Raw genomic sequence first — 19,683 nt, 5'->3', positions numbered from 1 at the left:
GTGTGTGTGTGTGTGTGTGTGTGTGTGTGTGAAGCCATTTCTGACTATGCATACAGTACCAAAATAAGTTAGCGAAAATAAATAAATAAAAAGACCCAATACATTTTTCAAGGAAAAGAATAAGAGAAATCAGCTTGAACCTAGACTGTTGGAACAGGCAAGTGATCTGCATTTAGCTAAGTCTAATCAGGCCATAATGCCCCAGACTGCATTTCCTGATAAGTCCCAAGGCATCAGAGAGGGCAAAGAACATCAAGACAGTTGGACGAGGACCAAAATTTGCCTGTTGAATGGGAGAATTGGCCTTGTTAAGCCAAAGGTTTCATTAAATCTGTATATTCAGATAAGCCATACATCAAATTAACATGGTGATGATAGTGGGGTAGTGGGGGGGGAGTGGAGTCTAAGGAGAAATGATGACAAAGTAGAAGGTAAGCAATCAACTGCAAGGAAAAACATTATTAAATATTTAATGTGTAGCCTGAGACAAGAAGAACACTTACCAAAGATGCAAATTATTACTCATGAGCTTCTAGTTTTGCTTTGGAAGGGACAAGCAGAGGGAGAATGCATAGGTACTAAACAGAGAAAAAGTGGGGCTACACAGAGGGGGAAACACACACACACTGTGTTCACGTGGATGACATATTTGCTCATATTCAAAAGCAGCTGGATGGTGTAGTGGTGAGCACAGGTGCCTTCCAAAAGAAGTTGGTACTTCTACCTAAATAGTGCTTAAAGGATGTGACAACTGTTTATTTTCCTTGTGCGATTTTGAAATGTGCTTGCTATCTAAAGTCTCATGGGGTAACTACACTCTCAAATGCACAGATGTCATTTAGAGAGCAAGTTCTCTAATAAAACGCATCCCCTCTTTCAGATCCTGCAATCAGCAAAAGGAGGCTTACTAATATCCTTTATTAGATGGAGTGTTATCAAGCACCACATTAGTAAATGGAATAATGGAAGGGTGAAGTTAGTTGAAAACATAAGCTCTGGTCTACTGGCCATAGTGTGTGTGTGTGTGTGTGTGTGTGTGTGTGTGTGTGTGTTTGTGTGTTCAATTTTAAAGGATGACAGAGTTCTTCTAAAAATAAGTGATTTATCTCAAATTCAAACTTCTCTTCTGACTTTGTGAAGAGTATATTAATAACAGTTTCTATTTTAAAAATGAGCACTAATTAATAATACATTGAGAATGCATTAATAATGTATACATATAACTGTTAAGATGAGTTAAAAAGCATGACTTTGGGGTCAAGCCAGCATTAACTGAAAAGGTAGTTCTTATTACACATGGGCTCACAGAACTTCACTTTCTTAGTCATAGTGAATTTGCCAAAACATTCTTTTCCCAAGTCTTGATTGACTCCTAAATCTGGAGGGAAATTCACATTCATTTGTTAATCCTCTGGCCTCATTCTTTTTCATGCTCCATTACATATGTTGCTCCAATACAGCAAAAACACGCATAAGTGTAGAAATTTCTACCACTCCCTATGCCCTCAAATGTTCTCCTTTCCAAATATCCCTTAGGAAGCAAGTCATTGCCATGACAACCATAAGATAAGGTTTGAAGGGCACTTGGGGGCACACTTTGTGAAAGTTAATACCAGTTTGTGTTTAACAGGGTCAGAGAAACTCAGACAATGGGTCATATTTGGTAACAAGGCACCACTTAGCTATTTAGAATTATCTGTACACATCAAACCTAACCAGATTACCACCTCCAAAAAAAAAAAAAAAAAAAAAAAAAAAAAGGAGTGATTTATTATTCAGGGCTAATCCATCATTCCTCTGTTGTAGCTAGTTCCCTCTACGGTCACTAGTAATTAAATAAATCAGAAGATCATATATAATATAGGAAAGGAGAATGAAGGGCTTGCCTTACCTGGCAAACTTTAATTTGGAACATTCCACTATGCACTCCCACCCCCACCCCCAAGGGTTAGCACGTTTTCTTTTCTAAGCAGTATTTCTCCTCCACACCTTCTCACTTTGTTTCCTTCCCTGTCAGACAGAGGATGAAGGTAGATTCCCAAGGAGTTGTGAGGACTTTTTCAGCATCTTTAATACATTTGCTTCCAGAAACAGGAGCATTGTGGACACAACTAGCAACTGCAGTTCAGGTGTAGTAGGAATCTTTTGTGTAACTCAGAGCTAGAGAGGGCTTCCTTCAACGGATGCGAAAACAATACTTTTCCGCACTGACTCCAGTCCAGTGACCAAGAGATAGAAATGACCGTGCCTTTAAAATGTCACTATGGGGTAAGGTCCATTCTTCCTTTGTCTCTACCTGACTGACCACCTAGCCAGGAGCTTTTAAAATAAGGAGGAGAATCCTTTGTTCTCTCAGGTTCCATTTAAGGGAAAGTGGGTCGAAGGGCTTCCCCAGGGAAAGAAATTGAGCTCTGGAGCCAAATGCAGAAGAGGAAGAGATTTCATGCCCACTATTATTCTCATCCTCCTAAATAAGAGAATTCATTGTTTGGCAGAATAATGGTTAAGAAAGGTGGGGATGCGCACAGGTAGCCCCATCCCTGAGACCTTATCTAATTCCCTAGTGTGGCTCAGGCCATCCTCCAGGCTGGGTGGGGGTGGGGTGGGGTAGGGGTGTTGGGAACTCTCTCTAGCCATGGGTAATACAGCCAGAACTGCATGCATTCTCACGCCCCAGAACTGGCGTCCCAGCCCAAGTGCGAAGTTGGGCGTTCCGACCTGAAAAGCAGAGTAAGAGCCATTCAAAGCAGCAAGTTACTGTACCTTGAGAAGTCTGACAGATGGGAGAAAGGCTGCGTGGCATAGCTTCCGGATGGTCCAATTTAGGGGTCGAGAAGCATCAGTCTGATTCATGACCCCTTCCAAATTCCACCGGGAAGACAAGAAACTGCAAATCTGGGCAGTGCCTAGAAAATAAACGGTCCCCCACGGCCCTGGCATCCCATGGTCATCTCCACACCTGCAAATTCCATTAGGGCAGAGGCTTCCTGGAACTTGGGAGTCTAGTCAAGTGGCGTTTCCTGAGCCCCTGAACCTTCTTAAGAAAGCCACCTCCCCTCTCCCTGCAGCCGTGCTCATGCATACCAAATGTGGCCGAATGGAGGCACGCTGCCTGCTGCTTCGGGGAGGGGATGCTTGATTTCGAAGGAGAGGGACAGCCTGCACAAAACAGCCTGTGGTCGGAGTCAGAGGAGCCTGCTCCAGAATGCGCGCTCCCTCTCCTGCTCTCCTCCTGCAAACACAGGTCAGGCGTTGGGGGGGAACCCGGGCCATTTGCTTTGCTCTCTTGTTTTGGGGGGGAGCCAGGAGGAGAGCAAAAAGGAACAAAAATGAACCCAGAAGGAGAACTTGTACTTTTTTTTTTTTTTTTTTGCACAAAGCATCTTTGAGGGGCTGGAAACTGGCGCAGGGGGAGGGGCTAGGACACCGGGAGGGAGAAGGGATGCCTCTGAATGATAAGATAAATGCTTCCTTTTTGATTTGTGTGACATAATAAATTGAGAGCTACCGTAAAATGGATCTATAGTAAAAGGAGATCCCTGCTGTGTTCTGAAGTCTTTTATTAACTATGATTGACAGTCTTCACCCTGATACAAGCCCCGCTTAGATGATAGACGGTCAGAGGCTTAGTCAAACTCGCACATACACATACAGGGAACAAGGAGTTATTCCTGTCACAGAAAGCTGTGCAAACGAATTTGTGGCTTACCCTTTCAGCAATAGTAGTTTCTATATTGGGGGATAGCCCCACAAGATAGACCTTCTCTGCAACAAAGTTTAACCCTTAAAGGGCCCTGCAGGGTACTGACCACAAAAAAAAAAAAAAAAAAAAAATTGGTTTCCTTGAGTGTCCCCCTCTTCTCAATAATTTTCGAAGGAGGCTTTACAAAAGTGTAGCTCCATTGGAGCAAACAGTTTTTAAAGCTCCCATGGTGAATGGGAATAAAAGGGAACTTTTCCATTTAAAGGCAGAATTTGGCCAGTTTCACTTAAAGCAGGGAAGCTCAGGAGGGCTAGGTTGGGGCTGGGGATGGCCCTGTCATACCCCTTATTTGGACTAGCCACTCTCCCCAGACATTAAAGTTTTGTCCTATCACTGACAAAAGACTCTGCCAGGAGACTCCCCACACCCTCACCTTCAAATGTTTCTAGGGTACTTAAAATTTCCACCTTATTTCCTCCCCAGTGACTACAGAGATTTTTCATTTTTAATTACCCGAGAAGAAATGGGTAACACCCCTCCTCTTTCCACTCCTGAGACTACCGTGTATTCTGGGATAAAATCCAGAGGGGTTAGAGCAGATGTGCTATAAGGCTGCCTTTTAGGATCAAGAACAAAGAATGCAACTATACCTGACACCTGCATCACTGCGCCATTTCCTAAAGTGCTCCAGAGTCAGAGATGCTGAGTGCTGTGGAACCACTGACTTGAACATAACATAACAAAAAAATAAAAAAAATAAAAAATAAAAAATCCTGCGTCGCATTAGTCTCTATTAAAGCAGTGTCAATGTAACAGGGTTCACACATGGTTCATTTCCTGTCACCATCCTATGTCCACAATGGGGAGAAGGGCATTTTGAAGTGTTGACAACTGGGATGTCAGGCACGGTGTTGGGCACTTTTCATCATGTAAGTTCATACTCATATCAGTACTCCAAAGCAGATGCTGCTATAATATCCCTATTTCACAGATTAAGCAACTGAAGACCAAAGAAATCAGTTGTGTATAGCACAGATAACAGAACTGGAGCCCTGATGCCTACATTAGAGTCATTGTTCTCTCTCTCTCTCTCTCTCTCTCTCTCTCTCTCTCTCTCTCATATATATATATATATATATATATATATATATATATATATATGTCTGCAACAGCAATAAAGCCTTTACCTCGGTTTTTTTCTGGTCCTTTAATCTGACAAGAATTGCAATAAAGGATGGAATAACTCCCTCACAGGTAGGTGTGCCATGTCACTGAGGTTTGCCTAACCTCCTAAATCCTAAAATCTGGTTTTAGTGTAAAAAATGAAATCCTGACCCTGGCCTTGGGCAATTTTCTCGTCTCTTCTGTGCATTGGAATCTTTTATCTCTGAAATGGAGAAAATTACACAACTGCATACCCAGGGGTTTCGTGAAACTCAGTGAGCGAGTGGCAGTGAGGCACTGAATTCAGTGTTTGTCATAAAAACAGCACTCTCTACCAGGGTTCATCTTCTAGGTAGCAAGTCTCTATTCCACACTGGCAACCCACTGACATTTCTCATTAAGGATACTTTGTGTATATGTATGTAGTACCAGGTAATAAGATCAAGCAAAACAAATTAAACCTGGTTGCTTCCTACGAGTTATGAAGTTTAATAAATGAAGTTAAAAAAATGCTGCAAAGGCAATGGGGTTTTGCTCTGGCTTTTCTTACAGAATGGTAGTCAACATATAGCAAAATAATTCCTTAATTGAGCAGCCTACAAGTAGCCAGCATTTCTTGGCTACTAAAGACCCTTAAGTGGTTACATTTGTGAGAAGTTAGCCCCTGGGAAAGGCAAGGACATTACAGTTGGCTATCCTTGCCCCACACTGTTTCAAAGAGTTATGAACACTACAAATAAAATAAAATAAATAAAATTAAAGAAAGAAAGAAAGAAAAGAAAAGAAAGCGTCTTTCTGAAACCATAGCCTTGGATCCTCTTAACTCCTTTAATTTTTTTAAGACTGACTTTGGTCAGAAACATAGTTAGGGGTTGTGTGAAATGAGAAAGCATGAGGAAGGGGGGAGGCATCACATACTCTCTAGCAATAATTAGAAGGATGGGCACAAAACCTTCAGGGAGTGGATTTAGAGGCTACACAGCTGCAGCTGAGGTGATGAAGATCAAAGGATGAGTGGTTTACAGAGGTGGATTATCTGCTGTCAAATATCTAAAGAGGGGTCTCAGGACCCCCTTCTCATTTAGAAGAAATGCCCACTCCCCAGAATGAGCTCTCCTATGCTTTAAGAGAGGACCATAAGAGGTTAAAGAAGAGAAGTGTCCTGGCCAAGGGTCTCACACATCCAGAACACCTATTTTAAATGTTAAACCGTGGGTGTTTACAAATCTAAATGGTCATTTAGATTTAGATTACAATTTGGTATTCCTAAAAGTAGCAATTCAGTTGTGTTAATTTTTTGCATTCTAAAGTATGTCTTTCAACATATTTTCATTCTCTTTATACTATGCAATCCCTCTTCCCATTGGCAATGTTTCAGCTCAGTCTCTGCACAGCTAATAAGTCTATCTATAACTATAGATAGTCTATATTTTAACCCTCAAGATCATGTCCCCTCTTCAGGAAAGTCAACCTTGATGGAGCGTTAAATCATACTCAGTTTTCTTGATATCCCTCTAATATAGAAGGACTAATTTAAAAACTTGAGGAACAAGGAAATATGCACAAAGAACAGGCAGATCAGAATGTTCAAACCCCTCCTCTTCTAGTACTCTATACAAACCACACTGTCCTATTTACCATTAGACACTGTCCCATGTTTTCTATTACTGTGAAAAATTACATGGCAAATGCAACTTAGGAAGGGGAGGGTTTATTTGGTTTATAGGTAATAGTTCTTCATTCAGGGAAGCTAAGGCAGGAAGTCATGATAATAACCTGGAGGCAGGACCTGAGGCAGAGACAACAGAGGAACTCTGATTATTGGCTTGCTTTCCATGGCTTACTCAGCCTGACTTCTTATACAATTCAGAAGCATCTGTTCATGGTAGCACCACATAGAGTGAGTCAGGGATCATTAATCAAGAAAATGCCATCACACAGGCCAATGTAATAGAGGTAATTCCTCAACTGAAGTTCCCCCTTTCCAAGTACCCCAGGTTGTATTAAGGTGACAAAAACTAACCAATACACACAGTGTGGTGGTTTGAATGAGAATGAGCTCTATAGGCTCATAAATTTGAATATTGGCCTCCAATTGGTTGAACTGTTTGGGAAAGATTAGGAGGTACTTAATGAAAGAAGTATGTCACTGGGGATAGACTTTGAGGTTTCAAAGCCAATGCCATTCTTAGATCTCTCTTGTGCTCCCTCTCCCTCTCTCCCTTCTCCCTCCCTCTCCCTCCCTTCTCCCTCCCTCCCTCTCCCCCTTATCCTCCCCCTCCCCTCTCTCCCCCTCCCCTGCTCTCTCTCCCTCCCTCCCCCCCCTCTCTCTTCCTTCCTCTCCCCCTTCCTCCCTTCCTCTCTTTGTTTCATGCTTGTGGACAAGAGGTAAGCTCTCAGGACTCTTTCAGTGCCATGCTAGCCATGGACTCTAACTAATCTTCTGAAACTATTAGCACCAATGAAATCTTCTATTAGTAGCCTTGGTGTGGTGTGACTTTTCTGTAATAGAAAAGTAATTAAGACAGAAGTTGTTAGTACTGAGTAGTAACTGGCCTCATCATGCTGTTTTAGGAGGAATGTGGAAGACTTCAGGACTTTGGATTAGGAAAGAATTTGAGTGTTGTAGGCAACGCTTAATGGGCAGTCCTAGTAGGTGCTCAGAAGACAATAAACTCTTCTGTAAGTTGCCTTGGTCACGGTGCATCTTCAGAGCAATAGAAGAGTAAGAATACAAAATGTTCCAAAGTAATTTTGTACATTCTGTTATTATACCATTGAAATCCTTGGACATTTGAACATTAATTGAATGTGTATTTCAAGATCTTATTTTTGAATATGGTATGAATAGGGCAGATGATATTCCAACATTCAGAAGTAGTGAAACCACGAAATGGTGCCTCTATAGGTATCTTTCTCCACTTCTAAATTCTGTATTATTCTTTACAGTCCCTTTACTTATGACTGGCCTCAACTCACAGCTGTCTCTTTTCTTCTTTAAAGGTGCATTTTTGTTTATATGAGTATGCTTGCTTGTGTGTGTGTGTGTGTGTGTGTGTGTGTGTGTGTGTATACATGCTTATTAAGGTCATAAGACAACCTTGGAGCCCCTGGAGCTGCTGATTAGGAGATGCTAATGTGGATGCAGAAAACTTCCCTCTGGTCCTCTGGAAGAGCAGTGAGCACTGTCAGCTCCTGATCCATTTCTCTAACACTCACTTCATGGCTTTCTTGTGTTCTGCCAGTTCAATAGTTTTATCTAAAAGATCATTTGTGTTGAGAACATCATGGTAATTTGATTTTTGTCTGAACACCATGTGTTTTTTAAAATGTCTTTATTCTTTTTAACTGTACTCAGAGCTATAAACATTTTAGAATTTCTCTGATGTTTCTACACTATCTTTTAAAATATGAATTCTCATTATAGACCCTACTGATCTATAACACTGTTATTAATTATTTCCAAATATTCCATTATTCAAATACACTAAATGATTTTCCCCCTTTGGGATTCTTTTATGGCTAATAGATTTTGAAATAGATTAAACTATATTAAAATAAATTACTCATTTTAAAAACTAGCATAAGCAGCATTTGTTTCATATAAACACACACACACAAAAAAATCTTAATTAGATATTTTTATTCTACGCAATTTTCCCCGCCCCCAGTACTGGGTTATTTCCCCTGCTTGCTCCCCACCATTGCCCAATTGGGCATCTACAACTGACAGGTTCTTCCTAGGACTGGGATGAAATGTAGCTCTTCATGACTTCTAAGTCAAGTTGTCTCTCCAAGGCCAGATTCCCAAATGCCATTCTAGACTGCACTCAAACTGACCTATGTAGCCCTCTGTTTCTATACACTGGACAATCCCTCTTCACATCATGGCATGCAGTTCTTCACAGCATCACATGCAGTAGTACATCCTCTTTGGGGCTCTACAAATGCAGCCTCTTCAGGGCTGCATCTAACATTGGGTCACAGGGGCACATAAAATATAGTAATGTTTTAATCCTCTTAAGTCCTTTGAAATGCTTTTCATAGAGGTCTTTTAGGGAGCTTTGAAGGAAAGTGACTAACAATTTTGCTTCTACTGAAATACTGAAATTTTCATCAGCAAGCCTATGCAATATTGTCTTTAGATAATAGTAGCTCACATCCACAGAAAACTGACATTCTATCTCTTGTGTATGTGTATAAGGATTGTAGGTTGTAGTGAGGCTAATGGAAATTCCACACTGGAAAGCAGCCTTCTGTGTATCTTCATCTGATCGCTCTGACATTAGACTCAGTTCTTCTGCCTTTTATTCACTTCATGGCCCTGAACCAGGTGTATCTATCAAAGTCTTAGTTCCTTGGCGTAGAAGCAGGGTCTACTATATCATCCACCTTCATATTTTGGGAAAAATAGAAACAATTATCACAACACTAATAGAGTGAAAACTGCATATGACTATAATTATTATAAACATTATTATATATGTGTGTGTGTGTGTGTGTTGCACTGAAAAATTAAAAGATATGCAAACATCTTGTATCTCACTAAAAATCAAAACCACACATGCTAAATGGGACATACATGCCACATCCCTATCTCCAAAGGCTCAGGGATCATTGTTGAAGAGAAGATGGAAAAAATACCAGTGCCTGAGGCAGTGGATGGCTACAAGGAAGCAGTGTCCTTAGGACAGAGCAACTGCGACAGCACACGCAAGTGCTATTGGCAACTGGTACCTGCTGGGAGGTGACTAAGTGGGACCCTAGTAAGTTGACCAGGCTTCAATAGAAGAGAACACAACTAGGATTATTTGTGCAGCACACACTGGTCTTGATGGCTTAAAAAAAAAAAAAAAAAGACACAAAATTGAGTGGGTAGGGAGGGGAATTGATCTGTGAGGAGCTAAAAGAGGGAGGTAAATGAGATCAAACACCTTATATGAAATTCTCAAATAACTAATAGACTATTGTTTAAAATCACTCTCACACACATAAAGTGTGCAACAAATTTCAAAGGTCAGGAGCTAAAGAACATCCACATTGAGCTCTGAAATCCTATTACTTTTCATTCACAATGGGAAAGATTTTTTTTTTGCAACGATTCTAAAATTTTAATGAGTCCATGGAGCCTTGTTAAAAGCATAAGAATTTGAGATGTTCATTTTTAACTACGTCATAGTCACAGTTTTCTGATACCTATGATGCTCTGCTGTTTATTACTGCACCTCCTCTCTGTTCTAAGCTTAGGTGTGTGCAACACAGTGTGTACAAGCAGTTCCACCTCTGTGTAGACAATGTATTAAAGGAAATTCATCAGCCTTACCAAGGTGCTATTGAACTAATGCATTAATATCTGTGGGGGTAGGGAGATTGAAGACATCTATCTTCAATTTCTGCTTGAAGAAATTCTATCAGGTGAACAGAATCTCAGAAATGTATTGCTAACAGTGCACCTTAAGGAAAGTATTGGCTAGGGACTAGTCAAACATGCACACATTCAAGTCAAACAGTAGATATACCCCTGCAAATGTCTTCCGGCTCTCATCAACAAGAGCTGAGTACACCAGTCACACATTAAGCCTTGTGCATGTGGAGCCTCTCATGCTGATGGCCAGCACCACATTAGAACATAAGGTCTGCTCACCCGGGAAGGAGGGACATACTGTGATCTGGAAAATCTTCAAAGGGGTGGCACTGCCTCAGAGCAGAATTTCATGGTGAAAGCTAATGAAAATTGTATTTATTGTACTTGCTATTTACTCTGGGCATTCTTCGAGAAAATGTATTCCTGTACTCATTCTGTTATCTTATTTCCAACAATGACGAGCCTTATTTATAGCAGCTTGGGAATGAGATGATTTTAGTTGGTTGGCCAATTTTATATTTTGGGATTTGTGTGTGTGTGTGTGTGTGTGTGTGTGTGTGTGTGTGTGTGTGTGAAGGGGGATTAAAATCAATGCAACTTGAATCCAGGGTAAACTGGATTTGAAACCCTATTAAGTTATCTGGCAACTAATATAATTTTTGTAAGTCTTAATTGTTAAAACAGATAGAGCTGATTGTGATGACGAAATGATCAACCAATTGCTAAGTGCTAACTACAAAGAGTGTTATGTACCAAGAGCTCACTCAGCTTATGCCTCTTAATCCACTCAGGAAGTTTGTAGCATTATCCCAGTATGACTAACAAAAAAAGCTATTTCTCAAGCTGATATTCCTTCAGGAGGTCACATGAGGCAAGGTAGACTTAAATCCAGACCCATTTGATTCTATAATCTCTATTTTTACCTATGACAAGATACAGATGGCCATTTTCAAAGGCAAGGATGAAGTAAAGCTCCTCTGACTTTCCGTGAAGAAGTCAGCATTTGAGATGCTGAATGTGAACAGAGATGAAGCAGTACTGGAGAGTTCACCTTAACACCTGAGACTGGACAACACAGTCCTTCAGTGACTCTGGCTTCTGGTTTCTCTATTGACTCTTGCTCACTCCCCTTCCCACTTTGTAGCTTCAGTAGGCAGACCACCATAGTGAGACAAAGACTGCCCATACTTATTTGGCATGCCCAACAGTTATTTAACAGTTCCCTTCCAACATGGTACATACTAAATTAAAAATAATGTTTCTACAAGGTTCATACAGCAGGCTCAGCTGTTTCCTAGACATATAAAGTTGTTTACCTCTCATTATTATCCACTTTTTATCCATTTTCTAGATCAGATAAGCAATGCTTAAATTAAAAGTTGAATGTATACACAAGTTTATTCTGCAAGAGCCACGGTTTTTATATACTGTATGAGTTTTATTGACATGTTTAAGCAAACTTACATTTCGGGCAATTGAAACAGTTTCAGATATCTGATGAGACATACCATTCTAAATATTGAAAATAGCAATAGATGGGTTCAGATGCACACTAATGCACCTAGGTCAGAACTGTATGGCTATCATGGTTAATAAAACTCAAAAATGTCCATGCAATCATTTAATTATGATTATTATTTAAGCTTACTTAATTTTTACATGAGGCATTATAATAGATAAAAGGAAGGATAATGTTCCCAAGGGGTGGACCTTAAGTGAGAGTATTTTTGGTAAATAATAGACAGAAATGAAACCCTTACATTAAGTTTCTGGGAAAATAATGAAAGAGGAAGCAGAAAGATGGTAAGAGCCACAGATCCAGGGCACCTGCAGCCCGACCCTATGTCTTAACTATTACTAGAATGTTGTACCCATAACATCTCAATAACATGGTTGCTTAAGCAAGACCTGAACAATGACAACAAACACCAGATGACACATGTCACTGTGAACAGGGGACATTTTACAAGGTCCTATGACAAGATGAAGAGCTACAGTAAATCATTAGCTAGTGAGAGAATGAAAATTAGTTTTATTCAGGGAATATAACGTCAACAACATATATTAATATATAAATATATATTTGATTTGATTGAATGTATTTTGATTTATTTGAATCTTTCTGATTCCTCTTCTATTATTTTCTCTGAACCTTAATGTAAAGGTTTCATTTCTATCTATCAAAAACTGTTGCTCAAAGTTTCCCACCCCTTGGGAAAATTATCCTTCTTTTTTTCTATTATAATGCCTTATGTAAAAATCAAGAAAGCTTGAATAATTATCATAATCATATTTAAATTATTATAGATATTTTAGTTTAAATAATTATATATATATATAATTTTGAATTTGAATGGAAGTCAAGGAAGGATACTGGAAAAGTTGGAAGAGGGAGAGACATAAATAAAAGTGGTATCTGTATAGCATATCATACATATCTCATATATGAAATTCTGAAAAAGTAAACATAAAATAATGGGTAATAATGCTTATAATATGTATGTCCTTTATGTATATGTACAATATTTCCTTTAAGTAAATTATATGCAAGTAAACAGATAACCCCAGATCAAATGAAAGAATAATTAATTTCATTTCATAAAACTGTTTATGATTTGAAAAGATCAAAGCAAGTCACTATGGTGAATGAAGCCATCAGTCCTCTCTATGGGGCTGGGAGACAGTCTACACCCCAACTTGGGATTCCATATTGTGACTCACTGATTCTGCCTGTATTTTCAGCCTTACCTCCGGACCATTACCGCTACTCATCATACTTCAATAGCCCTCATTTCTTTTAGTTTCTAAGTGTCCCATCACAGGACTATTGTATGTGTGTTCTCTCTTCTGCCAGTGCCCCTTCTTCCAGCTCCTCACGACAGTGACTCTTTCATGAGGCTGAGAACCCAAGTGAGCGTGAACTCCAAGAGTCCATCCAGCACATCCCTAGCCGTTCCTTAGCACTGACTTCATCTTTCCCTCTTTGTTTCTACCTTTTAGAATTTATGACTATTTATATGGTTGATTTACTTCCTTCTGGTCCATACCAGACATTTGGATGCGATGTCTTGAGGACAGTCATCAACAGTGTAGTAGATTACCACAGTGTTTCTGGAACATGGTGTGAAGTCAGTCAAAATCTGTTGGCTGCAGAACGAACTAATAAGAATAACTGGACTGAGCATATTTATTACAAGTCATTTATAAGAGTCTCATGCTGCATACTGTATAGTAACAAACTGAAATTTTCTTCAGGCTCTTTTGGCTTCTCTCAATCTTAACCCCACACCTCTTAAAAGTCTAAGAACTGCTACTAAAAAAATAATGAAAGGGAAAAAAAAACCCTATAGGCTCTTACTTCAACTACAGGACAAACTCTAAGCACAGAAATACTTGGCAAAGAGAAGCAAAATGAGCAACAGGGCACTATCGGTACAAGAAATGATATGCAACAACTCCTATTAAAAAATTCAGTTACCACTCATTAAAGCAGTGTCAGACATCCCTGTGAAGTCAATCCAGTAAGAGTCTTCATATATATAGAATATATCCTTATTGAAGAGAGACTGTATTTCATATAAATGCAAGTCTCTATTTAAAAGTGTAAGCATAGTCACCTATATATCAGCAGTAGCAACCAGATTCACGATGATGATGATGATGATGATGATGATGATGATGCTTTAATATTGATTCCTCACAAGCTTATTATGATTCCCCATCTACAATTATGCTGACATGTCGATAAGGGAGATGTAATTACTAACTTTGTCTTATGAGGAACAAACAAGTTCACTGAACATGGTTTGATTTACCCCAGTCCCTCTAGCCTCACTGTATCTTGCTTCTTCATGAGGCTCCAGATCTCCCTCTTCATGACAAGGCTAGTTCTCAGATTGAACCATGTGCTGAGTCTACTTTCAAAATATAATCTTCAGAAAAAAAAATCAATGGCATACTCAGTGGCGTGGATAAATCTCAAAATCATGAAATTCTGGAGAAGACAAACCGAGAGCGACAGAAACGAGAAGCCTGGTGGCCAGCAAGTGTTCATTGAAAAGATCTGACAATGAAAGGCCAGGATGAACCTCCCCAGAGTAGTGGAAACATTCTATCTTCAATTCAGTGGAATTCGCTCAGCTTCTGACACTGCTAGAATTTGGCAAACTACACGGTCAAAACTGATGGATTTTTGTATATAAGTCAGAGAAAACGTATTTATATTCCCTCTTATTATAATATGCATTTTCATCGTTGTAAATAAAAAGAAATATAATCACCGATGCTATGATTTACATTGGTAATGGCCCCAGAAGTGCGTATTTTAAAGGTTATTCATTAGACTGCCCTTACTTAGAAGTGATGAGACTGTTGTATTTGGAGTCTCGTGGTCACTGAGGGCATACCTTGAAGAGACAGCCAAGAACCCTGATCACTCCTATCTATTGACAAGAATAGGTGGTGAATGGCCTTGATCTTCCATGAACTCCTAGCACAATATTCTGCCAAGTCAAATAGTGTCCACCAGTCAAGAACTGAAGCCCCCCCCCCCAAATCTGTGAGCTACAAAAAGCATTTCTCATGATAAAATGGATTACCTTAGGTATTTGTGGTAGAAGCAGAAAGCTGATTAACAAAACTTACAATTCCTGACATGGCTTTTGAATATTTAATCAAGTATTTTAGCTCACTTAATTCATATACACTTTATTACGATTGTATCACTGATTGATATATAAACTTTTGAATATTCTGAAAACATTAAATGTTTACATTTGAATCAGTCACGTGCTGAGTAGACAATGCTCAGCTTGCTTCCATTTTAATGTTATAAATGTTAAAAAGACACAATTTAAGCTGAGGAATGGTTTATTTATACATTGTAAACATTTTTTCTAGACTTTTGATAGACATTGCTACCCTACCATATAGCAAAGTACCATTTCACCATTTCACATGCCCTTCAGCAGCTAGTAAGAATTGCTTATTAGTGAATTATAGATAACTTGGAATCTCATTAAATTTGTTTGGGGCCAAGTTGATAACAGAAAAATAAATATATATATATATTTCTATTTTGCAACTTACAAGACTCCATTTTTGCTTTGCTCATTTGAAATTCTACCAACTGACTTTTTTCTGTTAGAGTTTAATTTTTCTCATTAATTCTTGAATATGATTTTATATTAAGAATATTATCCCTTGTCACATTAGTTGCTAATAGTTTTCTATTCATCTTTCAATTTTCATATTGAAAGCAAATCTTAACATTTATATACTTGGCCTATATTCTATGAATAACTGTCATTTTAATTAAAGTTTAGATAAAAGATTGAATATATGTGTATGCCCTTTTTAATCTCTCTCACTGGATTTTAAATATTAGTAACATTTTTTTACTTACACTTGAGTAGGTCACAGCCATTCTTCTTTACTACATGTTCATCAAAACACAGTTGTATTTGTTTTCCAATTTCCAATTCTGTTCAGTGATATAATCTGTGATCCATCTCAAACAATATCCATTGCTTCATACTGTCAGATGTTAAGAGCCTGTTCTCATTCACAAATACCATTTCTATAAATGAAAGACTCCATAGGCCTTAAAGTACTTTCATGTCAGTCTAGATAAATCCAATATCACCCCACATGGCAGCAATTGCTACCACAAAATTGACTGACAAAAATGGGTGACATGCTGATGCTGGAAAAAAAAAACAACTGTAAGCTAAATTTCTGAGTTTGCCAGAAGCTCAACCACTAGAGACTTTAAAGATGAGCGTCAACACTGAGTCCTGTGGATGGGAAGCCAGAAAACAGGGAACTAGGTTTTCCAGAGCTGTCAGTGTGGCACAAAATCCATTTGAGAAGTCATTCACCCACAGATCCCATTTGAAAACTCATGTTTGAGAACTCATTCACCCCTCTCAATAGGAAAAGAAAATTAAATAAAAGGCCCACAGATTTAAAAACTCAAGAGTAACTATAACAAATACAACCTTAGAAGAAAAATAATTACCTAAATTCAAAATCTCTGGATCATCGATTATGATAATTTTCTGCATACTTGAATTATATTAGTGGTTCCTCAAGCATTCACTTGGAAACAAAATTTATTTGGATCTTAAAGCATAGAAATTCCCGTAAATGGCATTGCTGTTGGCATCTTGCCCATAAAATAGTCACCCATTCTTGGTCTCCTTGAGCTTTATAGTTCACTTTATTTCATACAAATTCTTCTATGTGTTACTTTGTATCTTGTGGGAGGAGACAGAGGGGAGAATTAGAAGCAGCAGACACAAAGGCATAACTGCACAGTATAGACTACACTGAAAGCCAAAGCCACGGAATTCTTGTGACGATCCCAATGACCAGCAGGGGAAACGCTGGGCTGTTTCAGTCTGCTTGCTTCTCTGGAACTTGGGATAATGTCATAAAAGTAAGTGTGCTGCTGATGTTTTGTTGAACTCTTAACAAAGGCACATCTTTTTTTTTTTTTTTAAATTTATGACCTATTCTATAGATATTTTTATCCATTACAACTTGCTACAAATAAAGCATTTCCTGCATTCCCTTGTTTTTGTTTGTTTGTTTGTTTGTTTTATACAAAGTGATCATTATCAGACACTTTGTACAGAACCTGTGGAAGAAGATGCTAATTCACTCAGAGCATCACCAAATCACAGGTTTAAGTGGAGAGTTCTGAATTGCTATGGGAGTTTATGGTATGAGACATCTGTACAACACATACCTGAGCATACACATATTTCCATGCAAAAGGAAAACACCACCAAATTATGATAGCTTTTATTCTCTCAGAAGTGCAAAAGAGTCACATTGCCAGTGCCACTCATTATTAGTACAAAAATAATCGGTTCAGAAACAATAGAAGTATATACTAAAATATAAGATTTTACCGGTCATTCTCACAGCATGACCACATATTTCATATTTTACTAGATTTACAAGAACAGTATTTAGCTATGATTAAATTTGCACTGACCGTTTCTGATAGATAAATGTGTTAGTTGTGCTAACTTCCCAGTGTTTGCTATGTGATCAGCATCCAAGCCATAAGCTGATAATACAAAGAGTTTAATACACAATACACACAAGGATGAAACATCAAAGTCACTTAACTGAGGGGACAGGAAAGTCACACCTCATAGAAAATCAAAACCTGTAGAAGACAGTCAGCCCTCAAGAAGAGAGAGCACAAGATTGTGAGCTAGTGACTCAAGAAAGTTGAATTCATTAAACCTTACTTTGGAGAGGGGCTGAGCCATGTGTAGGAAACAAGATGGCTAGGTTCAACCTGCGCTTTGTTGCTCAAAGTCTCTAAGGCTTGATAGCAAAGAGAACTCTCCCTCTGTTGAAGTGAGATGTGACAAGTGACCTACTCATCTACCTGAGAAAGTAGGCATGACTAATGCCATGGGATTAGAACTCTGATCCTCAGTATTGAACTCTCTTCATTTTCTATTTCCTATTTCCTAGTTACTTTCCAATGAACTCTTCCTGTGTCCAAAGCTTAATCTCTTGGTAAGGAATGCCAACATATTTAATGTTCTGAACATGTATGTCTACTACTTATTTGTCTTTTATTTTTTTCTCACTGTCATGTTAAAATGTTCTGATCAAAAGTGATTTAGGGAAGAAAAAGGTTTATAGGCTCAGATTTCCAGGTTTCAGTCCATCACCAAGGGAAGTAATGGTGGGGGGACTCAAGGCAGGAATTCAGAACAGAAACCACAGTTTAACGATGCTGCTCGATCACTACAGGCTCTTGCTCTGACAGTATACACACACACATATATATATATATATATATATATATATATATATATATATATATATATATATAACCCCAGGCCCACTTGCCAGGGATGGTACCAAACATAGTGGGCTATCTAGTCCCTCCTAAATCAACTAATAACCAAGGCAATCCTCCTACAGACATATCCATGGATCACAGTGACCTAGGCAGTTCCTCAGTTGACACTTGCCTCTCAGGTGACTCTAAGCCAATGGTTCTCAACCTGTGGGCCATGACTCCTTTGGCCAACTTCTATCTCTAAGCAGCATTTACATTATGATTCATAAAAGTAGCAAAATTACAGTTATGAAGTAGTAACAAAAATAATTTTATGGCTGGGGATCACCACAATGGTTAAACAATTGGATGGTTGTTAGAAAGTTTGAGAACCACTGTTCTAGCTTACATCACACTGACAAGTGGAGTTAACAGACACTAGTAGGACCAGGGAGAACATTGCTTCTCTCAGATGCACTCTTTGATCCATTGTAGTTAGAGATGCACTGAGACCTGGGAGCGTAGAAAGAGCAGCTAGGGGATGTGAGGTTTCTAAGCCATTTCATGAAGCTCAAGAATACAGCAAATTTAGAACTGGGAGATACTAGAATAGACCCAGGGATGCTAATGGAATAAAAGGATGCAGAAACATGTTGAACACAAAGGGCCATTTTATATGATAAGGTAATGACAGAATTGGGAGATCAGGATGCTTGAATGGGATGGACCAAATAGAGTAGATTAAGCCAGAGTCGGTTGAGATGCCACTGAGGTTTTTAACTACTGGAATCAAAAGTAACCAGGAATGTGATGGAAAAGGACCTTAGCGATCTGGGTTCAGCTAATGAACAGAACCCTTGCTTAGCAACACCAAGATCCTGAATTCCACCCAAAGAGAACAAGAAAAATGAAATGCATTAAGAAACAAATAGGAGCTGGCAAGGACACAAGGAGAAAAACAAATGCTATCAACTAAAACGCATAAACATGAGCTCTTCAGTGTTCACTCACTGAAAAGCTTTTCTAAGACCTACAGACTAAAGTAGGACTTCCCCAGAAGAGTTGAGGTCCGCGTCATGCAGAGTGTGCTGCATAACGCAAAAGAGTTAGCTGGGTGATATGGCTTTTCCTCAAAGCTAATTTTTATCAAACCATTGAAATATACATGAAAGAGAAAAAGAATAAAAGGATACTATTCAGAGAAATCAGGGTTAAGTACAGCCCCGTTTCCTGACCTTTTCTAGGCTAAAGCTATTCCTTTTGATTGATAGAGCTTCTCTTGTCAAGAGATCAAACAAAAGTCTGGTGGTCTAATAAGGATCAAGTGAACAGATTAACTTAAGCACTTAACTAAATATTCGAGACACGCTCACCTGAGTACAGCCGCATCACGGAGAAATGAGTTCTGATAAGGGAGTTTTGAGGACCCATTAGAGGGCTTACAGACAATATATCAAGTAATTATGTCAGCCTTGCCTCTGCTAAACCAGCTGAGCAATTACAATTATCTTAATCTGTTTCTTTGGATAAAAGGTAACCGTTCTTTTATTTCTCTTAAATTTTCCAAATCCAACACATGGCATTGAAATTGAATCCTCGCCGGTTTCTCATTTTGATGTGTCACCAAAGGACTCACAA

General features: G+C 38.8%; 1 protein-coding gene across 18 annotated transcripts in view; it reads right to left on the bottom strand.

Annotated features, from left to right (window-relative positions):
- Trpm3 (transient receptor potential cation channel subfamily M member 3) overlaps positions 1–3,222 on the bottom strand; it is a 508,459-nt gene extending 505,237 nt beyond the window's left edge. For all 18 annotated transcript variants that reach the window (XM_029539424.1, XM_029539490.1, XM_021218256.2 and 15 more), the window contains exon 1: positions 2,764–3,222. In XM_029539424.1, coding sequence (XP_029395284.1) covers positions 2,764–2,940 — 177 coding nt within the window. In that variant the 5' untranslated portion in view covers positions 2,941–3,222. The remainder of the gene's footprint in view (positions 1–2,763) is intronic.
- Between the last annotated feature and the right edge of the window lie 16,461 nt (positions 3,223–19,683).

This window comes from Mus pahari, chromosome 1, assembly GCF_900095145.1.
Source record: "Mus pahari chromosome 1, PAHARI_EIJ_v1.1, whole genome shotgun sequence".
Taxonomy (NCBI): domain Eukaryota; kingdom Metazoa; phylum Chordata; class Mammalia; order Rodentia; family Muridae; genus Mus; species Mus pahari.
This window is presented reverse-complemented; position numbering and strand designations above follow the sequence as displayed.